At 43.9% G+C, this 23,995-nt stretch overlaps 1 protein-coding gene across 2 annotated transcripts in view; it reads right to left on the bottom strand.

Annotated features, from left to right (window-relative positions):
• LOC137414885 (gamma-aminobutyric acid receptor subunit beta-3-like) overlaps positions 1-23,995 on the bottom strand; it is a 354,704-nt gene that overhangs the window by 84,647 nt on the left and 246,062 nt on the right. For both annotated transcript variants that reach the window (XM_078766743.1, XM_068100439.2), the window contains exon 5: positions 17,765-17,847. In XM_078766743.1, coding sequence (XP_078622869.1) covers positions 17,765-17,847 — 83 coding nt within the window. The remainder of the gene's footprint in view (positions 1-17,764; positions 17,848-23,995) is intronic.

The following is a 23,995-nucleotide window of genomic DNA, read 5'->3' as shown; positions in this document are numbered from 1 at the left end:
TAGGAGGCATCTCGATGTATTCAGTAGGTAAACTGGAGCTTAAGGTTGTTTACATGTCACCACACGGTGGGGCGGGGGTGGTATTTTTTATTAACTAGGTAGGGTCTAAGGCTCGTTTCTCCCAGTATGTGAATGCCTTCCGTGCTTTTTATGCCTCCGCCGACAAAGTGGCCAGAGGCATTATGTTTTCGGGTTGTCCGTCCGTCCGTACGGGCTAAACTTCGTTTTTCTCAGCAACCATATATCTGATTGAGACAAAACTTTCAGAGTAGGAGTGACACCCATGCAGAATGTTTTTATGCTAATTGTGGCATCATAGGTCACGTGGTATGGCAGCCATCTTGGATTAAAAGCAATTAATTAAAAAATTATTTAACGGAAACCACTGAATGGTAAAAGTTGAAACTTGGCACTTTGTCAAGTACTCCCAATGGGAAACAAAAGCATGATCATGATGACATCATAGGTGAGGTGGTATACCAGCCAAAAATGTTTTAATCGAATTCCTTATCCTAAAAATCTGAAATTGCATGCACATGATCTATGACCCATTTGTATTGAAATATTAAATTTATGACATCATAGGTCACATGGTTTGGCAGCCATTTTGGATTGAAGGAAAATATTAAATAATTATATCTCTGAAACCGCTCACCCTATCGATGCGAAATTTTACAAATATCATCTAACAGCACTGTTGCATATAGTTTGAAAATGATGATGTTATAGGTCACGTGGTTTGGCAGCCATCTTGGATAGAAAAACTAACCTTATCCGATCAACACAAAACTTCACAAACGTGATCCCCTACCCATGCATATGCAGAGTGATGGCATCTACCCATTGTGGAACTATGCGGAGGCATATTGGTGACACAGTCGCATTGTTCCAGTTCCCTATGTTTTTTTTACAATTACAACAACAACAATAACAATGAGCGCTCAATTAAACCACAACAACCGACATAATCGCTAACAGTACCCGGACATTATGATCGGCAAGTAAACCCCGCTCAACCGCCCCATAATTACCGACAGAAGCTGAACATTCCCGAACGATGGCTGAACTCCACCTCCAAGGGATTACCTACAGGCCACATTACCTACAAGGATTACCTACAGGCCACGCCCCGAGCTTCGTCATTGGTCGGGATGACATGGAGTGATGTAATAGAGCTTGGGGGATTGGAGAGAGTGACGTGAGAGCGAGAAGGTTGCGGCAGTAGGGAAGAGGAAGAGCGCGTCGGACTCTATCTTTCTTTGTCCTTTGTCTCTGGCTCTTGGTTGCCGCTGGCTCATGTTAAGTTTTGAGGAGAGCTTTCGGAGCTGTTGTGGGGACTTTTGAATAGTCAGAGGAGGAGGTGTTGTGACGGTGGTGCTCTTCGGATACAGAGGAGGTCACGGGCAAGGCGAAGGAGGCTATCCTGTCTGCTTGCCTCACTCCGGTGGCTATGGGCGCGACTCCGCACCATCTTGTGTGTTTTCCGCGTGAGCGGCTTCGGGCGCCTTTTGCTGCCGACTTCATTCGGCGATCTCGTTGGAGCAGAGCTGAGTGCCGGCGGCTTTGAACAATTTTTTTTATCATTCCCCTGTCTGTTTTTGAGTTTGCGTGGAGGGTCCCTCAAAGTAGCGAGTATTAATTTTACCTCAACATTAATTTTGATATTTTATTCTTTGGTTTATTTAATTAAATCCTTGTGTCGCATTTTTTATTTGCTGTGTCTTGTTTCTCTGATTGTGGGTCCGAGGATAAACCCGTGTGGCGGCCGTCCAGGTAAGCACCTGGTTCTTTCACCCACGCACGACGGACCAACCGCCATAATTTCGGTTACGCACCTCGGGAGTAAGAACGATCGGTCATTCGTCACGCAGTGGTGTTAACCGTTCGGGCTGACCCGACAATACGTAAATCCAGGCATGGCACAGATCAAGCATTATAAACACTTAATGTGTGAAATGACATCATTATTGAATTATTTTATAATTGGAATTGGTAGTATAATGGGCAGATTATTTTTTTTCTTTCATCGGTTATCGGTTATCGTCAAATTTCTGAGTCGGCACAGCACTAAATTATATATATACTATAATTCACCAAATGTCCATCCGTCTGTCTGTCTGTCTGTCTATCCGTTCGAAGGTACCGCAAAAACGGCTGAACCGATCGCAACGATATTTTGGGTGGGTAATCCTGGGATCTCCTGGAGTAAAATAGGCTATATTGTTTTTCCAATTTCAGCTTTGGCCTCCAGCATTTTCAGGTTTGGACTCCCGCATAATGTTATTTTCCCGTGTGCCGCACAAACGGCTGCACCGATCGCTGCACGGCTGTACCGATCGGCTGTACCGATCGGACTCAGTGACCTTGGACAAAGACCTTTTATAAGGACATGGGTTGAATCCCTGCTTGAGAAAATGCCAACCCCCACCCCGCCATCACGGTCGTCTCTCCAACTCACAATCCCCGAGATATGCGGTAAGGACGACCCAAAACCAATTATCTTCTTTTTGATTCGTATATAAACATCATTAAAAGTAAATAATGACCTCCGCCAAAGTTCAAACGACGTGAGTTTACTCTCTGCATGAGAGAATTCCGCATAGCTATTTGGGCAGTGTATACGCTAACAGATCGCTGTCTCCATCGCTCTTGCCAAGGCCGTAACACCTATCGGCTCAAAATCCTTTTAACTGTTGACTTAGTAGTTTTTACAATGAAGGAAACATTAACAATGTTGTTAAAAGTTTATTTTGTGATTAATTTGTGATTGGAGTTATGTTGTTTGGAATGATAAAAGAGATATCGAGTTCAAGTAAATGATGACATGCCGTGATGGTTTCTACTTTCTGAATGTGAACTTCGCGGATCGCCATATGCAGATTCGCCACGGACCCACGATCGATGTTTCTATACGTGAACGTACCCGTTTGTGAACGGGTACGTTTTTCATGGAAGTCCTTGACGAACTTGCTGTCCATGTCTGACATGCGACTGAGGGTGCTACAGGAATGGGGAATTTATTGGTTTCATGCTTTAGCATTCGCCGTATCTGCATTGCCCGTTTGCTTCTGGCCTCCCACTCGTGTGTAGCACGAGTATCTCACTAGTGTAGTAAATGCACAGACACACAATTAGCACCGAAAGTTGTTCCTCTTTTGTTATGGCCTTGGGCTACAGAACCGTGGCAGAGAATTCATGTGGACTATGCAGAGGTCAAGGGTCAAAACGTTCTCGTGGTTGTAGACAGCTACTCTAAATGGCTAGAAGTCTTCGCTATGTCAAGCGCCACCGTGAGGGGGGGGGGGGGGGGGGGAAGGGGTTGGATCGCGGTTCTACGATCCTTATTTGCAAGATACGGGTTGAGCACTCAGTTAGTCTCAGATAATGGACCACAATTCATTGCGGACTAATTTGTTGCATTTTTGAAATCCAATAGTGTTGAACATACCTTATGCCCTCCCTACCATCCCTCTTCAAATGGATTGGCCGAAAAGAACGTACAGACATTCAAGAGAATGTTCAAGCAGATAATTTATTGTCAATACAACACAGGGTAGCAAAAGTACTCCTGAATTATAGGAACACGCCACACACTACAACTGGGATAACACCCGCAGAACTGTTCCTGAAACGCACTCCCAGAACTCGACTTTCGTTAATCAAACCATGTCTACAACGAAAAGTCGAAAAGAGGCAGAGGGCTTCAAAATTCCAACACGACGGATTACACCCGAACGTTCGTCAATATGACATGTATCAGCCGGTACGTGTTAGAAATTTAAGGGGAGGAAAAGAGAAGTGGATACCTGGTACCGTCGTATCCATTAAGGGTCCTAATACGTACCTAGTATATATAATATGTGGTTTAATACATTACATGGTGTAAGGCTTGTAATGGAGCTGACACACACACACATACGTCGGCATACTGACGAGACAAACACTTAACACAGCCACTGAGCTTGGGGGGAAGTGCTGTCACTGCTGTCACTTCCTGGGATACTATGGGTAACAGCGACGTCATAACAATGGCACCACTTTTTTCACTGCACTCAGCGGGGCATTTCCTCAGGAGGAATATACTCTTCTCCAAGAATGCCAACCGATGGGGATTGTCCATGCTCTATCCTTTTAAATACTGAACGTCAAGCAAGGAAGCTGCACGTACCATTTTTTAAAGTCTTTGGTATGACTCAAACTGGTCCAAACCGGATAGGTGATTTTTCGGAGACAACATCCCCTTACTGGATGGCCGTTGGTTCCCTTCGGGAGCTCAAACCGTCCTTTGTCAGATGTTGTTTTTAGTCCTGGCAGGGTGTCACAATCACCCTCCTCACTAACAAAGCCAGTGAGGGGTGCCAGTTTACTCGCCGACAACCTGACCATGTGGCAGGTACCAGTGGCAGTCCCAAAAGACTGACCTGATTTTAGACTGACCCCTTTAAGACCATTGCGACCCCAAATACCCCCAAAAACACCAAGATCCCCAAGGCCCCTTAGAACCTTACGACCCCAATATCCTTAAGACCTCGAGATCCATTTTACCTTTGATTTGGACAACTTAGACATCTTTAGATTGCTCAGACACTCAGCCATCTTTAGATCTCTTCACCCTTTTGACCCTTTACTGACATTTACACCCCTTAAGACCTTTTAGACGCCTTGCATCCTTCAGACAGATCAGGCAGGTTGGGCCCTTGACCATTTCGAGCTTTAGACCACTCGGACCTTTTTAGACTCTTTTTACATGCTGAAGAAATTAGACCCTTTTTACTCTTTAGACACTAACTGTGATGATCCAGACGAAGGTTTAAGATCAACTGTTTTATTTTCACATCCACCCAGAAATCGTCATATCTGACAACAACAAGAACCACTCATAACTACTATTGGAATGTAGCCTTTAGACCTTTATAACATCTAGAACTTTTCAAGCGCACAACACGCAACCATATATAGTCTTCTTGCAAAATACTTTTTTCACAGTCTATACTTTTTTCAGCAAGTGATCACAAACTCAACCCACCCAGGTGGTGGGTGGGTGCCCTGCTAGGACATAATTTTATACACCATTGATAAGTCCATAATAGTAATTTTATACACCCCCGATAAATACATATTCATTTTATACACCATCAATAAATACTTAACTCGGGAGTTCATAGAGCACAATACCCACACAGCGTTCAGGTATATACAGGAGGGGGTATTTAATTCTTGAAAATCCCCTTGAACCACAAATCTGCAAACTTAGTGGGTAATGGGGAAAATAGGGTTCGGACCTTCAACTTTAAAATTTGCCCAAACTCTACCCTTAATTAACGTGTTTGTGCTTCGTTTTTGTGTTATTTATTTTCATGAATAAAAGCGCTATTAAGAACATGAAATGAAGTATTATTTTCCTGTATTAAGAACAAATTAAAGTTTATTTTCTCGAGTTATTATTTTGTGTATAGCCTGTGGCTGCTGGTTGCATCACTTCTGGGAGTGTGTGGCTGTGCCGCTGACGCAGTGCCCCCTGTTTCCAATAAGCTGGTACTCATTTTGCCGACCTTAGGCGGATGACAGCCTGGCACAACCCACTTGGTGTTATTTAACGGCACGGCAGGGGCTCAAACTCACGACCCTAATACCTTAGGCCAGTTAGGTTACCCATCAGGCCAACACCGTGCTTATTTTCCTGCATGAAGAACATAAAATAAAGTTTTTTTCTTGAGTTATTATGGTCAAAAAGCTTACCTTTATTCCAGTAATTCTATAATTCCAGTAATCTCTATGTGTGTTTGTTTGTCTGTGACCGCTGTTTCTCGACAACCACGGGTCCGATATACTTTAAACTTGCCAGGTATATTGCTGGGGACCCGAGGATGTGCCTTTTCAAGGTTTCATATTAATCGGACAATTACTTACCGAGCTATGTCCAAAAAACGATTCAACCAATCAGAGAGCAGCGAGCTATCGCGTGTGCCGAACGTGGCGAACACACTCTGCCTCGGACGGCACATTTGAGAGCGTATTCATTTATTTCACGTTGGCAAACTATGTTGCCGCTATGTTGGCGTTAAACTATGTTTTAAAACTAATTAAAACCATTTCATGTAAATAGAGGGGGGGGGGGGGGGATTGTCACTGTACTCGCAAGCCGTTCGCCGTTCGCTTTGGCGTTGCGAATGGACCAAACCATTTCATGTAAAGCGTTCGCCGTTCGCTTTGGCGTTGCGAATGGACCAAAACATTTCATGCACCAAACCATTTCATGTAAATAGAGGGGGGGGGGGGGGATTGTCACCGTACTCGCACCCACGTACCCACGTACGGGCATTGCACCCACGTACGGGCATGCCCTACTAGGCATGCCAGTAGGCATGCCCTAGGACATGCCCTAAGGCATGCCCGTACTATATATATATCTAAACCAAAACATTTCATGGACCAAACCATTTCATGTAAAGCGTTCGCCGTTCGCTTTGGCGTTGCGAATGGACCAAAACATTTCATGAACCAAACCATTTCATGTAAATAGAGGGGGGGGGGATTGTCACCGTACTCGCACCCACGTACCCACGTACCCACGTACGGGCATTGCACCCACGTACGGGCATGCCCTACTAGGCATGCCAGTAGGCATGCCCTAGGACATGCCCTAGGGCATGCCCGTACTATATATATATCTAAAAGTATATCCCCCCCCCTCTATTTACATATATATAGTACGCATATATATAGGTGCCTATATGCCTACATATATGCCTACATATATGCTAGGCATGCCAGTAGGCATGCCCTAGGACATGCCCTAGGGCATGCCCGTACTATATATATATCTAAAAGTATATCCCCCCCCTCTATTTACATGCAATGGTTTGGTCCAAAGCGAACGGCTTGCGAGTACGGTGACAATCCCCCCCCCCTCTATTTACATGAAATGGTTTGGTCCAAAGCGAACGGCTTGCGAGTACGGTGACAATCCCCCCCCCCCCCTCTATTTACATGAAATGGTTTGGTCCAAAGCGAACGGCTTGCGAGTACGGTGACAATCCCCCCCCTCTATTTACATGAAATGGTTTGGTCCAAAGCTAACGGCTTGCGGAGTTTGGTAAAGAAATCGCCATCGCGTGCACAAATGCGCAGGAAAGCGAATGAATCGCAAATTAGTTTTAATTAGTTTTAAAACATAGTTTAACGCCCGAGCGAGTTTAACGCAATCGCAAATCGCATCGCAACGCGAAAGAATCGCAAATTAGTTTTAATTAGTTTTAAAACATCGTTTAACGCCAACATAGCGCCAACATAGTTTGCCGACGGGAAATAAATGAATACGCTCTCAAATGTGCCGTCTGAGGCAGAGTCTGTTCGCCACGTTCGGCACACGTGATAGCTCGCTGCTCTCTGATTGGTTGAATCGTTTTTTGGACATAGCTCGGTAAGTACTTCTCCGATTAATATGAAACCTTGAAAAGGCACATCCTCGGGTCCCCAGCAATATACCTGGCAAGTTTCAAGTATATCGGACCGGTAGTTGTCGAGAAACAGCGGTCACAGACAAACATACATACATACATACATACATACATACATACATACATACATACATACATACACACAGAGATTAGTGATGATAAACTTGATCTAATAATGTGATATGGCGATGTTGATGATGGCGACGACCAAGACGAGTTGATGGAGATGATGGTACATAATCATTCTTGGGTAAAATGCCAGGGGCATAGAAAAGGCCCCTTTATATAAGGGTATATGCCATGTCGCAAAGTAGAGAAAAGAAGGGACATTCCATAGCTTGTAGAAAATGTCGAACAATAGAAAAGGTACATTCAAAACACCATCAATGAGTTTGGAAGCCAAACAGTTCAATCTTGGTTTCATCAGACCACAGAATCTTGTTTCTCACAGTCGGAGAGTCCTTTAGGTGCTTTTTTACAAACTCCAAGCAGGCTTTCAATTTCATGTGTCTTTCACTGAGGGGAGGCTTCTGTCTGGCCAATCTGCCATAAAGCCCAGAACTGTGGAATGTTGCAGTGATGGTTGTCCTTCTGGAAGTTTCTCCCATCTCCACACAGGATCTCTGGAGCTCAACCAGAGTCACCATCGGGTTCTTGGTCACCTCTCTTACCAAGGCCCTTCTCCCCCGATTGCTCAGTTTGGCCGGGCGGCCAGCTCTAGGAAGAGACCTCGTTGTTCCAAACTTCTTCCATTTAAGAATTATGGAGGCCACTGTGCTCTTGGGAACCTTCAATGCAGCACAATTATTTTTGCAGGCTTCCCCAGATCTGTACCTCAACACAATCCTGTCTCTGAGCTCTGCAGGCAGTTCCTTCGACCTCATGGCTTGGTTTTTGCTCTGATATGCATTGTCACCTGTGAGACCTTATATAGACAGGTGTGTGCCTTTCCAAATCATGTCCAATCAATTGAAATTACCACGGGTGGACTCCAATCAAGGTGTAGAAACATCTCAAAGATGATCAGGAGAAATGGGAGGCACCTGAGCTAAATTTCAAGTGTCATAGCAAAGGGTATGAATACTTATGTCAATGTGATATTTCAGTTTTTTCTTTTTAATAAATTTGCAAAACTTTCTAAAATCCTGTTTTTTCTTTGTCATTATGGGGTATTGAGTGTAGATTGATGAGGGAAAAAATGAATTTAAACGATTTCAGCATAAGGCTGCAACATAACAAAATGTGAAAAAAGTGAAGGGGTCTGAATACTTTCTAAATGCACTGTATGTAATGTACCAGTAGAAGCCGACAAACAAATTTTCAGTCCCCATGTTAAAGTTGCATGCAGAGAAACGATCCCATATAAAGGGAGAGGTACTTTGCGCCTCCCTTTGATTATTCAAGACGATATAAAATACTTCAAAAAGTAAGAAGAAAAAAATTATTCAACCCAAATGGGACTCAAACCTACTCTAACCAGCTTGGAAGCCTGATGCTTTATCCATTAGGCCATTAAACAAGCACATTAGATTTTGGTAATAACATTTTGAAGAGTTATAAAGTATTGTTATGAATTTTGGGGTAGAGTGATATATAGATTCAGGTAGATCTGTATAGATAGTGTGCTTCGATTATCGTGATAGGGAACCCCACATGTAATAAGTTTGTTTAGGCGGCTTGTTCGCATAAGTGTATATTTGTGGTCATACAAGGATGATCTTTGTGATAATTATCGTTGGGATTATGTTAATTCCCCTGTTCGTGAGACCTGGTGATTTATCCATTGTCCTGAATGGCAACGCACTAGAAACATAGATTAGGCAGGCCCAATAGCACACACATCCTAATTAAATTCCCCCCAGAATAAAACTCACCGGAAGTACAGGCAGGAAGTGCCCACGCTTTTCGCCAACATGGCGATAAAACATTGTTAAGCCCACCTCGCCAAGGATTGGTCGAGGGGTTGATGGGGAGATCACACCATTGGGCCAAATGTCGATCAATGGGAAGGCCAGGGTAAGGAGGGACTCGTGATTGGTCAAGGCAGGGGCAAGAAGCTGGCCACTGATTGGTGGAAGGAAGGCCGAGGGGGAAGCAGAGCGTCGATTGGCCAGGTACCACCGATGACGTCAGGGGCAAGTAAGAAGCGGCACGCTGATTGGTGGAGATGACAGCTGACGTCACAAGACAGCCAATAAAATAACTCGCTGGCCGGCATTTTGCCCCCCCTCGTTTTGGGTCCCTTCGTGCCCAGACCTCTTCCCTCTGCTGCCTCTTGGATTCCTTTGCCCTCGACCTCTTGCTCCTCTCGCACACCTCTGCCCTCGACTCTTGCTTCTGTTGCTTGCGTGCGAGTGTGTGCTGGCGAGAGTACAAGTGCTGTGGTGTGAGACGGACCGTGCAGCGAGGCCTATTTTCGCGCCAACCTTGGGCGGTTTCCCGCCAACCAGAGCCGCGTCGGGACTGCGCGTTTGGGGCCGACGCCATTCCTGACAGGATACTGCAGCCAGTTTAGCTAAGTGCAATAAATCACACACCCATTCCCTTCCATTTATTTTCCCTTTGTCCGTGTGATACGTCTGGTGTGGGAGAGCTCCATATAGGAACCTTATTATTTACTGCATTTCCTTTGTCCCGGCATTCAGTTGTAAATAAATCCTTATATTATTTTCCCTGTATATTCTAAATCCGTTTTCGTTTGAGTTAATTTCCACAGGTTTGAAGGCTGGCTGGCAGGATCCGTGAGGTAAGTGAGTTTCAGCATCCTCATCCTCCTCCTCCTCCTTTACACGACTCTGATAAATACATCATAATCATGTTACACACCATTGATAAATACATCATAATTATTGGGGAGGGGGGTTTTTCAATTGTGTGTGTGTGTGTGTGTGTGTGTGTGTGTGTGTGTGTGTGTGTGTGTCTGCGTGTGTGTCTGTGTGTGTGTGTGGCTATGTGTCGTCTGTTGTTATCTCCATATGTGGGTTTCAGAAGGTTAAGTTAACAGAATACTCAAAGGGCTTGAAGTTCTCAAAGTTTTCTTTCCTGTTCTCAAAGTTTTGTAATAAGGGTTCTTTTCAGGATCGTTACTGAGCCCCGGACAGCTTCTAACTGCAATTATTTGTGGTAATGTTCCCAGGAAAGTATTTTTCGGTTCTTTGTGAGGTTCTTCTTTATCATTCCTGGTGTGCGTCTGTATGTGTCCACATCTATATATTTTCACTTTAAAAATGTTTTTTCTGCAACCGCTTGTCCGATCGATGCGAAAGTTTAAGCACAGAAGGGACTCCCCATCGGTAATATTTTGTTGCTAACTCTGACATCATAGGTCACATGGTTTTGCAGACATATTGGATTAAAAGGAAAAAAAATTGACATATTATTCTCAGAAATCGCTCAACAAAAAAAATGTAAACTTGGCATGTGTCATCAGGTCCCCATTGGGCATATCGGGTGATAATGATGACATCATTGGTGAGGTGGTATTCCAGCCATAATTGGTTGAATCGAAAACTTTAGCCGAAAAATCTGAACCTTATATATCTGATCTACAACCCGATGTGAGTGAAGAATTAAACTTATGACATTATTGCTTACATGATCTGGTGACCAAATTGGATTGAATATAAAAACATTAAACATCTTCTCCATAATCGCTTAACAGATCAATGCAAAACTTCATATGTATGATTGACTATCCATGGGGATTATATAGTTTGAATGTTATTTTCATATTTACCTTCATTGATGCAATTTAGCCAAAATGTGCATAAAGGTGGTTGTTAAATATCCTAATAATCAATCAATATAATCAATAAAACTACGGATAATGGCTATGTATCTAACATAATAGGGCGCATGCGGGTATATAGGCCATAATAGCAGTGGCCCATAATAGTCGTGTTTTTGTTCAGAATGATCGCACAGGGTGAGAATGCGCTCTACGAGTGCCATTCTACAGACTTGGCATTTAATATGGAATATTTTTTTTTTCTTGACTTGGGTTTAATTTCCTAACTCAGTATATCAATCTGGTGAGTTTCTTTTACACTTTGGTGATTTATTTGTTAAAAGAACCATGTCACTGATTGTCTGTTGCAGCAAGAAGTCAACAACAGGATTATATCACAGGTGGCGTGTCAAAATGTACGGACAGGTGCATTTGATGATTGGCTTCACAGTCGGGTATACAAGGGTTGTTGCGTTCTGTATTAGTGGAAAACAACTGCTGCACGTCTCCAAAAGTTATTGCCGCTTCCTCTGGAGATGGTCCGTCAACTCGACAATGCTGTTTGTCATTTAGTGGTGGCTTTACGAAATTACGGCATGAAACAGCGTGCTATTGCTCCGCAGTATGGCATCACTCATGGTCAGGTGTCAAAGATCCTGAAACGAAATGCTCAGAGGGGTGTCCCTACTCCAATACCGAGGCCAGGACGTCCCCGCAGAACCACATGGAGGGATGATCGCCAGCTGCACCGGTTAGTCCGCAATGGCCGTACCAAGTCAGCTAATCGGCTTAGGGCTGAGTGGCAGCAACTGACAAATGTGCCTGTATCCAGAAGGCTAGTCAACCAACGACTGGTTCAAGCAGGCTATCGTGCCAGGCCTCCCCTGAGAAAGCCACGCCTGACCAGACAACACCGCCAGCGCCGATTGCAGTGGGCCAGAGAGCACCGTCAATGGCAGCCAGGACACTGGAATCACGTGATCTTCAGTGACGAGTCTAGATTTCTGGTCTATCGTCAAGATGGCCGCGTCCGAGTGCGCAGACAAATGCATGAAGCCTACAACAAAGATTGTATAGTGCCAAGAGTCCAAGCTGGAGGTGGTGGGGTAACCGTTTGGGCTGCTTTTTATGCAGGGGGCAAAACTGACCTGGTTGTTCTGAATGGAAACCTGAACCAGTTCAAGTACAGGGCCATTCTGGAAGAAACATTGCTTCCATTTGCTCATACAGCCTTTCGAGGAAACTTTGTCTTCCAAGATGACAATGCACAGCCTCATCGTGCTCGCATGATCCAACACTTTCTTGCTGACCGTGGTGTAGAGCATATGGAGTGGCCTGCCATGTCCCCGGATATGAATCCGATAGAGAACTTGTGGGCAGAATTAACGCATCAAATCGACCACTTGGACCAGCAGCCAACCTCTGTGCGTGAATTGCAGCAGGCTATTGTCACTTCATGGCAAGCGATTCCTGTCCAAACCTTGGCAAATCTCGTGAACAGCATGCCTCAACTTGTACGTGCTCTCCTGAATGCTCGTGGGGGTTACACGAAGTACTGAACTGTAATTTTACTGTCCGTAATCCCAGTCGTAATTTAACTTTTGTTTTTGTTAAAAAAAAATTTGGCTAATGTGCAAAATAAAGAGATACTTCTGGAAAACGTACAGAAGTTTAACACAGTACTGTCCATGAATTGAGTTCGATATCAGTTTACATCACTTTCAAGGATCAATTTATTTGTTTCGAAATGTCAAATGTGGTTTTTGTTTCTTTTAAAGGTCACATTATGAAAATCTAGAATAATTTCAACATAATTCCAATTAAATTTTGGTTCTAAGACATCTTGAAAAGTAAGTTCACCCCCACAAAAAAAATATTCCATATTAAATGCCAAGTCTGTAGTTGTTTAATGTCTTAAGTTATATAATCTGGAATTGCACACAATATAGCCGAACGGCTACCAAGTATACAGTACATTCAAATAAATTATTCAACTATATAATCATTTTACACACAATTGATAAATACATCATCTTCAAATTACACAACATTGATAAATACATCATAATAATTTTACACACCATTGATAAATCAATCATAATCATTTTATGTGCCATTTAGTAATATATGATATTCATTTCACACACCATTGATACAGAAGCTTAATTTAGCATTGCTAACTCTTCAACCAACTCAACTTGCATAACTTTTGGAAAAGCAATTTTCCTGGTGTTTCATCCTCTATAAGGAATTCTCATTATTGCAGACACAAGGTGCTCATTATGCTTGTTTTGACATGAATTATGAACTGAAGTGACAGAAACCTGCAAGTCCAAAAGTTCCGCATTGCTGCATACAGTTACTATGCTCGAGAGTCAAAAATGCAACGACAGCCACTCAAAAATATTTAACAGAAAATGCTCACTGATCTTAGCTAAAGTACAGGTGAAAACCGACTTTTTGGGAAGCAACTCAACCTCTTGAGTTCAAAGGCAGCTCAAATAAGCCCTGGTGAGCATGGCCCTCTGGGAGGCTTGAGCAGCCAGCCAGTAAATTGGCAAGCACAGCTAGCACAATGACAATACCTTATGGAGCCAGAGCTCCTTGTGTGTCTGTGTTTGATGAATACGCAATTGCACAACATGTTCCTTGCAAGGACATAAATCGGTATTTTGGTAGATTGGCCGAGGGTCACCCCATCCTCATGCACCTTGCTAGAGGATATGCAATGGTTGTTATAGTGTGAAATGTATCGCAATTTCCAGCATCGCTTCAGCATCTCAAATCTAATTTTGTGTGCAGGTAGACCAACAATAATGAGAAAGCTGATTAAATAACAATAAGTTATGCATAGCTTTCTATAGGATGAAAGATAGCCAATTTATATATCATGCAAGAAAACATTTTAGCATGTAAATGTTTAAAAAGCAATAAATAAATGCGCACAACCTCCAAAGTCCCAGACCCAAGTTAATTACAATGTCCACTGACATATTGAACACATTAGCACACTGGTATCAGTAAGTATTATTTTGCCCAGTCTCTTTTTCTTTTAGAGACCCTTGGGCCCAATGTGTTTGTTTTCCTTTGTTTCTACACAATGAGCCTTTGTTCCTTTGTGCTGTATATCAGCACTCAACAGTAGAGAGAGTTTGTTACACCCACAATCCAACATTGAATTCTCATCTGATCATTAAATGGTTTTTTTTGGTTTTTTTTCGTATGCAAGATCGAGGCTCGTGTAAGAGCTATCTTTAATCACAAAAAAGAAAAACCGGACACATAAAACATATAATAATGGGAGCAGGAGACAAGATGGGGGAAGAGAGTGAAGCACACAAGTACAACAGTAGAGAACAGGGACATCAGGAGATTTGTGGGAGGGGGAGGGTTGGGGGGACGAGGCATGGGAAGGGGGGGGGGGGGACTGGGAAAGGTAAAAACACATGGGCACTGCTAGGACTTCCAGGAAAGAAGTCGGTATTTCAAAGAAGTGGATCTGGGGTGAATTAACGGGGGTAGAAAATATCAAGGTTTTCGATGGGGAAGATAAGAGATGCTGGTGAACAGCTGTTTTTGAAGACCTGGAGGGTGGAGTGCGATTGAAGAGAGTGAGGGAGTTTGTTCCAGAGGCGGGAGAAAAGAGGAATGAAAGAGTGAAGGTGAATATAGAGTCTTGATTTTAGCAGTTTAATCATAAGAGGGTTGCTGCAGATCTTGTGCGACCTGAAGGAATATTTGGGGGGACAGAGCACAGAGAGAGCTGGGGGAGCATGGGCGGAGAGGAGTCGGTAGAAGACAGAAAGACCACTTACCTGCCTGCGGCGAGTGAGAATCTCCCTGCTGAAGTGAAGTCTGCCTGCTGAAGTGAGTGAGAGTTTGCACAAGAAGAGTGGGCCAAACTGCCAGCAGAGAGGTGTAGGAAGCTCATTCATGGCTATAGGAAGCACTTGACTGCAGTTATTTTGTCCAAATGCTGTGCTATCAAATATTAAGTCTAAATGTAATTTCTTTTTATTTTCTTATTTTAAAGGATATATTAAGTTCTGAATCAAAAACAAAGGTTCTGTAATATTAACAGTGAAATAAAGAATTGTGGAGACCAAATACTTTTGGCAATTTCAACTTATTTTTAGAGCAAATTGTGAGTTATTTGAAAAAAGTGCAATGGTGCCAATATTTTTGGCCACGACTGCATATATCGATTTTCACCCGATTTCCCAATGGTGAAGAAACACTTAAAAATTAAATAAATCTCGTATCCGAATCCATATTCAGATCTTCACCAAAATCTAATGGAGTCGGTCTTGTCACGCACCCAACCAGTTCACCAAGTTTCGTCCAAATCCGTCCATAACTTTTTGCGATATTATGCTTTATATCGTGTTTGCCCCATCTCTCGATGCTAAAGAATCCCTTAAAAAATGATTGTATAAAGATTCGGATCCTAATGTTCACCGTCGTCCAAACAATTCATCCTCATCACACACCCAACTTTTCCACGAGTGTCGGCCCAATCCATCCATTCATTTTTTGAGATATCCTGCTCACAAACCAACAAACAAGAAATGTCGTGCACAGTACGATACCTGTGAAATCCAATTAAACAATATGCTTTTAGGTTTTGATTGGTGAACCAATTCATTGCCCAATATGCAAATTCTGACCCGAACAGAGTACTCAGACTCCAGTTGGGTGGAGATTGCACATTGCTTGCTGAAAAAAGTATAGTCTATATGTATTGCAAGAATACTATAGATGGTTGTGTGGTGTTCATCGATAGGGATCTAACAGGTCTAAAATAACTAAGGTGTCTAAAGGGTTTAAAGGTGGCAAAGGTCTAAAGGGTCCAAGTATTTCAAAGGTTTTATGGGGCTCTATAATGGTCTTTAGGGGTCTAAAGGCTATGTTCCAGCAGTAGTTACAGGTCTCAAGGGTCTCAGGGGTCAAAATGATTTAAGGAGTTTAAAGGAATCTTCAGAGTGTTTAATTGTCTAAAGGTCTAAAAGGTCTTAGGGTCGAGGAGTCTAAGCAGTCTAAAGTGTGTAAAGGTCTTCAGGAGTCGAAGGGGTCTAAAGGGTCTTAGCGGTCAAATGGGTCAAAGCGGTCTAAAGGGTCAAAGCGGTCTTATGGTCTAAAGGGTAAACAAGGATAAATAGTCAAAGGGTGTATAATGGGTCATAGAAAGTTCAAAGGGTCTAAATGGTCTAAAGGGTTAAAAAGGTCTAAATGTCGAAAGCATACATTCCAATATTCCGTAGTTAATAGACATACTCATGGTCCAGCTCGCCTTCAAATAGTATGTAATTAATAGACATACTCACGTGGGTTAATGGAGGACATACAAGTATATATATACATATATCAGATGAAAATTGACGATTTGTGGCCCTGACCTTTGACCTATTGACCTCAAACACAATAGGCTTCTTGCTTCATAACTACCTCTACCAAGTGGTAAATTTTTGTGAAGAATGGAGTAAAAATGCTACCTGTAGGTAATTTGCAGACAGACAGAATAACACACCAGACAAACTAATATACTTGCATATCTAAAATTTTATGAATATATATATATGGAAGCAAATAAATAAATAAATAAATAAATAAAATAAATAAATATGATAAGTAAGAAATGAGGCAGAATTAAAACCTCAAAATTAGCATGGAATGTATGATGTAACATCACATAACATCACATAAACTGGAATGCTTTCATCCCTTAACAAAATGGTAAACATTAAAATTCACCATTGCCTGTTTGTTCCCTTCATATAACAGTAATCAAGCCCGTCATTCCTTTGTTATTCAGCTCTTTCATGGGCCGAAACAAGCTGGGTACACAAGAAAAAGAAAGAAGTTGCATTCCTGCCGCTTCAGTAATTTTCACAATGCTCAACATATTTAAAATGAGGATGAATAGGTCAAAGTTATTTGCTGGTGCGATGATCAGAATAAGTTGTTTGACTTTACAGCTTCTTTCTGCCTTATCAATGCAGTATTTTCACAATACTTCAAAAGCATGCTTTTGTGTGGCAACTGCAATGATCATTGAAACTAATTGCACGTCTCCTCATTGCTGCAGTATGCAAATTCAAATGGATACCTGGGATGTGCCTTTGGTTGCATGACAAGGTATCAATTATTGAAACGCTCTTTATTATTAAGTCCACTTCCATGGCATGAAGCCCAAACAAAGGTGATCAAAAATGAATAGTCACACCAAAATCTGACTTTGAAAATCATACGCCAGAACCAATGATCTGAAGACGTGAAATCACCGAAACCCCACCAACCAAATCCAAATTTTACATTCAAATAGTATTTAATATTCATTTCAACTTTCAATAAAGAGGAAATGGGTTCAAATAGCACCTAAATAAAGATGCTGAACTCAAACTAGACTGAACAGAAGAGCCTTCAGTTTCGAGCTCAACAGGGAGATTTAAGTGTCGGTCCAAAACAGGCCAGAACAGCAGGCCCAAATGAAGGATTTTCTGTTTAGGTCGATGCTGTTGTTCCAATGAGAATAAAACATGTAACACTCGCCCATGTGAAACAACCCACTAACACTCACAGCTCTCAATCTCCAGTGTGCAGTTCTGCTCGTCTAGTGGGTAACGGCGCAAGTCCATCATGCAAGCTGCGGTTGAAGTTATCCTGGAGAGAAAAAAGGAGCATAAAAAGCAAATATTTACATTGTTTAAAGCAAATTGTTGTGAATGACAACATTAGTGTGAGTATTTTTTTATTACTTAACACAATGGACATATAGCTAGCTCATTATTGTGGACAGTTTTAAATCATAATAGAGAATATATGATTCCTCGTACAATACATAAGATCGGAACAGCATTGGAGGAGTCAATTTATTGATAATTCTAGCGACCTGGGGCAATTTATTAGGTGAGACCTAATTGGTTATTCCCTCCATTTACGGGTGATTTCATTGATATGTTGATAGCATTGCACGTGGTACATGCTTGGGAGCCTCGATGGTATGCATTTCTATCTCCGCTGTGGCTGATGATTCGGCAATAAGCGATGAAACCGGTCTGGTGGCTGAGGGGATGCGTAGCATTGAGATACTCATTATTGTACTACTTGTGAATGCTTTTGCAGCTGTGGAGGAATGCTGGTATAGTTTGAAACAGCAAAGGCCTTCCTTTGTGCAGCTTTCCATGTTGTGTGTGTGTGTAATGTTACCGATAGACTCCTACACGGAGAGGCTCACGTGCTTGATATTTGGCATAGACATGGCCATTGAGCCTGGGAAGAACATGGCCAACCTAAAAAAAAAAATTTCATAATATTTTTTTACCATATTTTTACCTCAGCGCATTTCAGCGAGGAATATTATGCACGGAATCTGAGGCGGTGGCAGAGCAGCGTGCTGATTCGCTCAGAGCGATCACGTGATGTTCCTTGCCGCCATAAACTCAGTTACGCGTTCGCACGTATTTCAGAGCGAAAAGCGATTGAATTTTTTCACATTTCAGCGAGGAACATTGCCATTCACACCACATAGGTTTTTTTTTCTTTCATCTTTACGAGATCCATATTTTTTATTCATATTTACCTCAGCGCATTTCAGCGAGGAATATTATACACGGAATCTGAGCAGGTGGCAGAGCAGCGCGCTGATTCGCTCAGAGCGATCACGTGATGTTCCTTGCCGCCATAAACTCAGTTATGCGTTCACACGTATTTCAGAGCGAAAAGCGATTGTGTTTTTTCACATTTCAGCGAGGAACATTGCCATTCACACCACATAGGTTTTTTTTTCTTTCATCTTTACAAGATCCATATTTTTTATTCATATTTACCTCAGCGCATTTCAGCGAGGAATATTATACACAGAATCTGAGCAGGTGGCAGAGCAGCGCGCTGATTCGCTCAGAGCGATCACGTGATGTCCCTTGCCGCCATAAACTCACAGTTACGCGTTCACACGTAATTCACACGTTCAAAACAAACGAGATCCGCGAAGCGAGTTGGTCGAGTCGTGCTAACCAAGATGGCGACACGGCGGCTTCACTTTTCACCGAGTATGAGCGTTCTATATATTTTCAATTCAGTGCGCCCGACTCGCTCACGTACTTGATTTGTGGCATAGACATGGCCATTGGGCCTTCACGGTGTAATTTGTGTGAGGCTTTTGTCCGAGTGAGCTTGAGTCGAGAGGGCGAATGTATGGGTTGGGAATGTACGGGTCTCCCTTCCCCCGCCCGGCAACGCCGGTACTGGAGGGCGTCACAGGATCGGTGAGTCTCCAAAACCCGCTTCGTGCTGTTGCGAAGATGCAGGACGATGTCGCGATTGTTGTGCTGCTCTCCGACCATGAGAACTGCAACGTCATTGTTGACTGGCCCTCCCCTTCCCTCCCCCTCCCCTCCCCCTTCCCCCTTCCCCCCTCCACCCTACCCCCTCCCCTCCCTTCCCCCTCCACCCTACCCCCCTTCCCCTCCACCCTCCCCCTTCCCCCTCCACTCCCCCTTCCCCCCCTCCCCCCTCCCCCCATCCCCCCCTCCCATCCTCCCCCTCCCCCTCCCCCCTCCCCCTCCACCCTCCCCCTCCCCCCACCCCTCCCCCTATAATGCACCAGGCTCCAAGGCACACCATGGTATCCAGGTTCAGAAATCCACCAATCAGGGTGAAAGTTACTTTGGGGGAACTTGTGGGTTGGAGTAACGGGCTCCACCAATCGGGAGCCAGGAGATCTCCAAAATTCCCCCCCCCGCCCCCCCCCCCCCCCGCTCACCCTCGGTGAGGGTAAACAAAGGGATTCTGAAAACGTTTTTTCATGCTCTTGGTTCTTGGACATTGTGGACCTAACATGTGCCTGTATTGATTCTCGCTCTGGCAGCTCTCTCTCTCTCACCCCACTGAGTATGTCGACACTTTGCAGTCTGGCTGCTCTCTCTCGCCCCACTGAGCACGTGGATATTTTTGCGTTTGGCTGGTCTCCCTCTCGCAGGCCTCTACACCTGCATTATTCTACTCTGGGACGCTCTCTTGGCCGGACTCTCCCCTCCCTCTCGCTGCATGTGGGCACGACAAAAAGGCCTTGAACTTGCTTGTTTTGTACATGTTCATTGTTCTCCGCTGGCTGCCGGAATCTCTCTTGGTGCACGTGCACACAACCTTACCTGCCCAAGTCCGTGCTGATGATCGATCTGACTCTGCCGTGCTGGGAGGTATCCGGAACATCATAGCCTTTGTGCTATCAGGTTTTCTACGTTTGTTTGTTCGTTCCCCTCCCCCATGAAAGTGTGCTGGGCCCATGTGGTGTTTATTTGTAGTAATCGTAAGTAATAAGGCGTAGAATAAGCTAAGTTCCTGCTTCTCGTCCGTTTTTCTTTCCTATTGAATAATTACATTGTAAATATCTGTGATAAATAAAAATTGTTAAACGTTTCCTTTCTCTCTGTCCGTGAAAGTATTTTCCTTCATTGATCCGCCATTGTTCGTACCGAGAGTAAAGATTGGCCGTAACGACATTAGCATCACTCTGGCGGTTACCAACGGTTTTTGCTCGGCCATCTAAATTGGTGTACCGCCGGAGGGTACGGTGCGTCCCCGATTGGGACCGTCATGTGGTACAGGTAAGCTGTCACGTGACGGACCAATCGCCGTTCGTATTTGCTGATTCGCAACATGCTAAGCACGAAGTTATTCGTGCGTGGCAGCCGCAGGTCCGGTAAGTTCGGGAGGGAACGGAGGTTAACCCCCTCGTAGTAAACCCGAACCTCGGGCCGTAACAATATACAATATATATATATATATATATATATATATATATATATATATATATATATATATATATATATATATATATATATATATATATCAAGGGAGGCACAAAGCGCCCCTCCCTTTATATGGGATCGTTTCTCTGTATGCAACTTTAACATATAATAACCACCTTTAGAGGCCATTTTTCCCCGCAAAGCGGGGGTTGGCCTTTTTTGGGAACCGTGGTTGTTGTTTTTTTGGTCCCCTTTTTGAAGCAATGTTTTACGGCCGGATGCCCTTCCTGCTGCTGCCGCCTTTAACATGGGGACTGAAAATTCGTTTCTCGACTTCTACTGGACGAAGTCGGCTGCACATTTCAGAAGTAAATGCATTGTACGTCAAGGTAATATGTTCCAAATTTCAGCAACATTCGTTTCTGCATTCTTGAGTTTTATTAATGAAAAACCTCAAATCAATTTTGGTGTCTGTCAGTCCATCCGTCCGTCCATCCTCCAAAAATGTGTTGGCACTCATATTTCAAAGTTTATACATTGAAACTACCTGAAACTTGGAATATACATCGGCCAATACATCTAATTAATGGCTTTCAAAACAAATTCCACCTAAGTGGCATAGTTTCTGCTTGGCTCATAGGGGCGAACCCCAAAAAGTTGGACATATAAAAATTTTGACTCCGTATTATCAATAAAGAATGAGAAAGTAGCACACCGAGAGAATGAAAAAGGCACAAAACAAAATGCGGAAAAATTATTTCTTTGTCCAGGATTGGATTGATACCGTATTCCATGACGAGCAATGTGAGAGATGGTTTACCGTATCGAGCAGGATCTCCATATAGACCGAGGGAAATGGGTTGGTTTTTAATTAGTGTAATTTAATTGATGTATGTGATGTCTCCATGTATTCTTTCATCCGTCGTTGTGATGGCCACTTTTTATGGCCACTGTGAAGGACATGCTTGACAAAAATGCCAGGGGCATTTATATGGTATTTATGCATTATATGGTAAAAAAGGCCCCTTTATATGGTACTAGCAGAAGTACCCGGCATTGCCGGGGGGGGGGAGGGGAGGGGAGGGGGGAGAGAGGGAGAGGGGAAGAGGGGGGGAGGGGAGAAGAGGGGGAGGGGGGAGGGGAGAAGAGGGGGAGGGGGAGGGGGAGAGGTGGAGAAGAGGGGGAGGGGAGAGGGTAGAAGAGGGGGGAGGGGGTGGGAGGGAGGGGAGGGGAGGGGGGAGGGGGAGGGTGAGGGATGGGAGGGTGAGGGGGTGGGAGGGGGGAGGTGGAAGGGGGAGGTGGAAGGGGGGGGAGGGGGAGGGGGGAGGGGTGAGGGGCGAGGGGGAGGGGGGAAGGGGGAGGGAGCGTCAACAATTACGTTGCAGGTTCTCATGGTCGAAGAGCAGCACAACAATCACGACATCGTCCTGCATCTTCGCAAGAGCACGAAGGCGGGATTTTGGAGACTCACCGATCCTGTGACCCACGCCCTCCAGTACCGGCGTTGCCAGGCGGGGGAAGGGAGACCCGTACTTTCCCAACCAGTACATTCGCCCTCTCGACTCAAGCTCGTATTCGATTCGTATTCGAAATCGAAAGGGAAAGGGGAAATCCTTCGTATTCGAATTCGTAAACACGAAATATGAATTAAAATTGAATTCATATCGCACAAAATCGACACAGAACACGATCACATAAAGGTGAAAAAACGCAATCGCTTTTCGCCCTGAATTACGTGCAAACGTGTGACGGGATGGAACATCACGTGATCGGCTCTGAGCGGAATCAGCGAGCTGCTCTGGCACCGGCTGAGATTAGCGGGTACTTCGCTGAAATGCGCTGAGGTAAATATGAATAAAAATATGGATCTCGTCAAATATGGTCTCGGCCATGTTCGTCCCAGGCTCAATGGCCATGTCTATGCCAAATATCAAGCACGTGAGCCTCTCCGTTTCGGAGTCTATCGGTAACATTACACACACACACACACACACACACACACAAACTGTGTTATATATATGTATATATATTGCAGGAGGGGGAGGTGGTGGTCGATTGTGAGGGATCTGAGTGATGTTTAGTGTTGTAGGAGGAGGTGGTGGTCGATTCTGAGGGATCTGAGTGATATATAGTATTGTAGGAGGAGGTGGTGGTCGATTCCAAGGGATCTGAGTGATATATAGTATTGTAGGAGGGTGTGGTGGTCGATTCTAAGGGATCTGAGTGATATATAGTATTGTAGGAGGGTGTGGTGGTCGATTTCAAGGGATCTGAGTGATATTTAGTGTTGTAGGAGGAGGTGGTGGTCGATTCCAAGGGATCTGAGTGATATATAGTATTGTAGGAGGAGGTGGTGGTCGATTCCAAGGGATCTGAGTGATATATAGTATTGTAGGAGGACGTGGTGGTCGATTCCAAGGGATCTGAGTGATATATAGTATTGCAGGAGGGTGTGGTGGTCGATTCCGAGGGATCTGAGTGATATATAGTATTGTAGGAGGAGGTGGTGGTCGATTCCAAGGGATCTGAGTGATATATAGTATTGTAGGAGGAGGTGGTGGTCGGTTCCAAGGGATCTGAGTGATATATAGTATTGTAGGAGGAGGTGGTTGTCGATTCCAAGGGATCTGAGTGATATATAGTATTGTAGGAGGAGGTGGTGGTCGATTCCAAGGGATCTGAGTGATATATAGTATTGTAGGAGGGGCATTCCAAGGGATCTGAGTGATATATAGTATTGTAGGAGGGGGTGGTGGTCGATTCCGAGGGATCTGAGTGATATCTAGTATTGTAGGAGGAGGTGGTGGTCGATTCCAAGGGATCTGAGTGATATTTAGTATTGTCGGAGGGGGTGGTGGTCGATTGTGAGGGATCTGAGTGATATATACAGTATTGTAGGAGGGGTGGTGGTCGATTGTGAGGGATCTGATTGATATATACAGTATTGTTGGAGGGGTGGTGGTCGATTGTGAGGGATCTGAGTGATATATACAGTATTGTAGGAGGGGGTGGTGGTCGATTGTGAGGGATCTGATTGATATATACAGTATTGTAGGAGG

Source organism: Myxine glutinosa, chromosome 12, assembly GCF_964187855.1.
Source record: "Myxine glutinosa chromosome 12, kmMyxGlut1.1, whole genome shotgun sequence".
NCBI classification, from domain to species: Eukaryota; Metazoa; Chordata; class Myxini; order Myxiniformes; family Myxinidae; genus Myxine; species Myxine glutinosa.
This window is presented reverse-complemented; position numbering and strand designations above follow the sequence as displayed.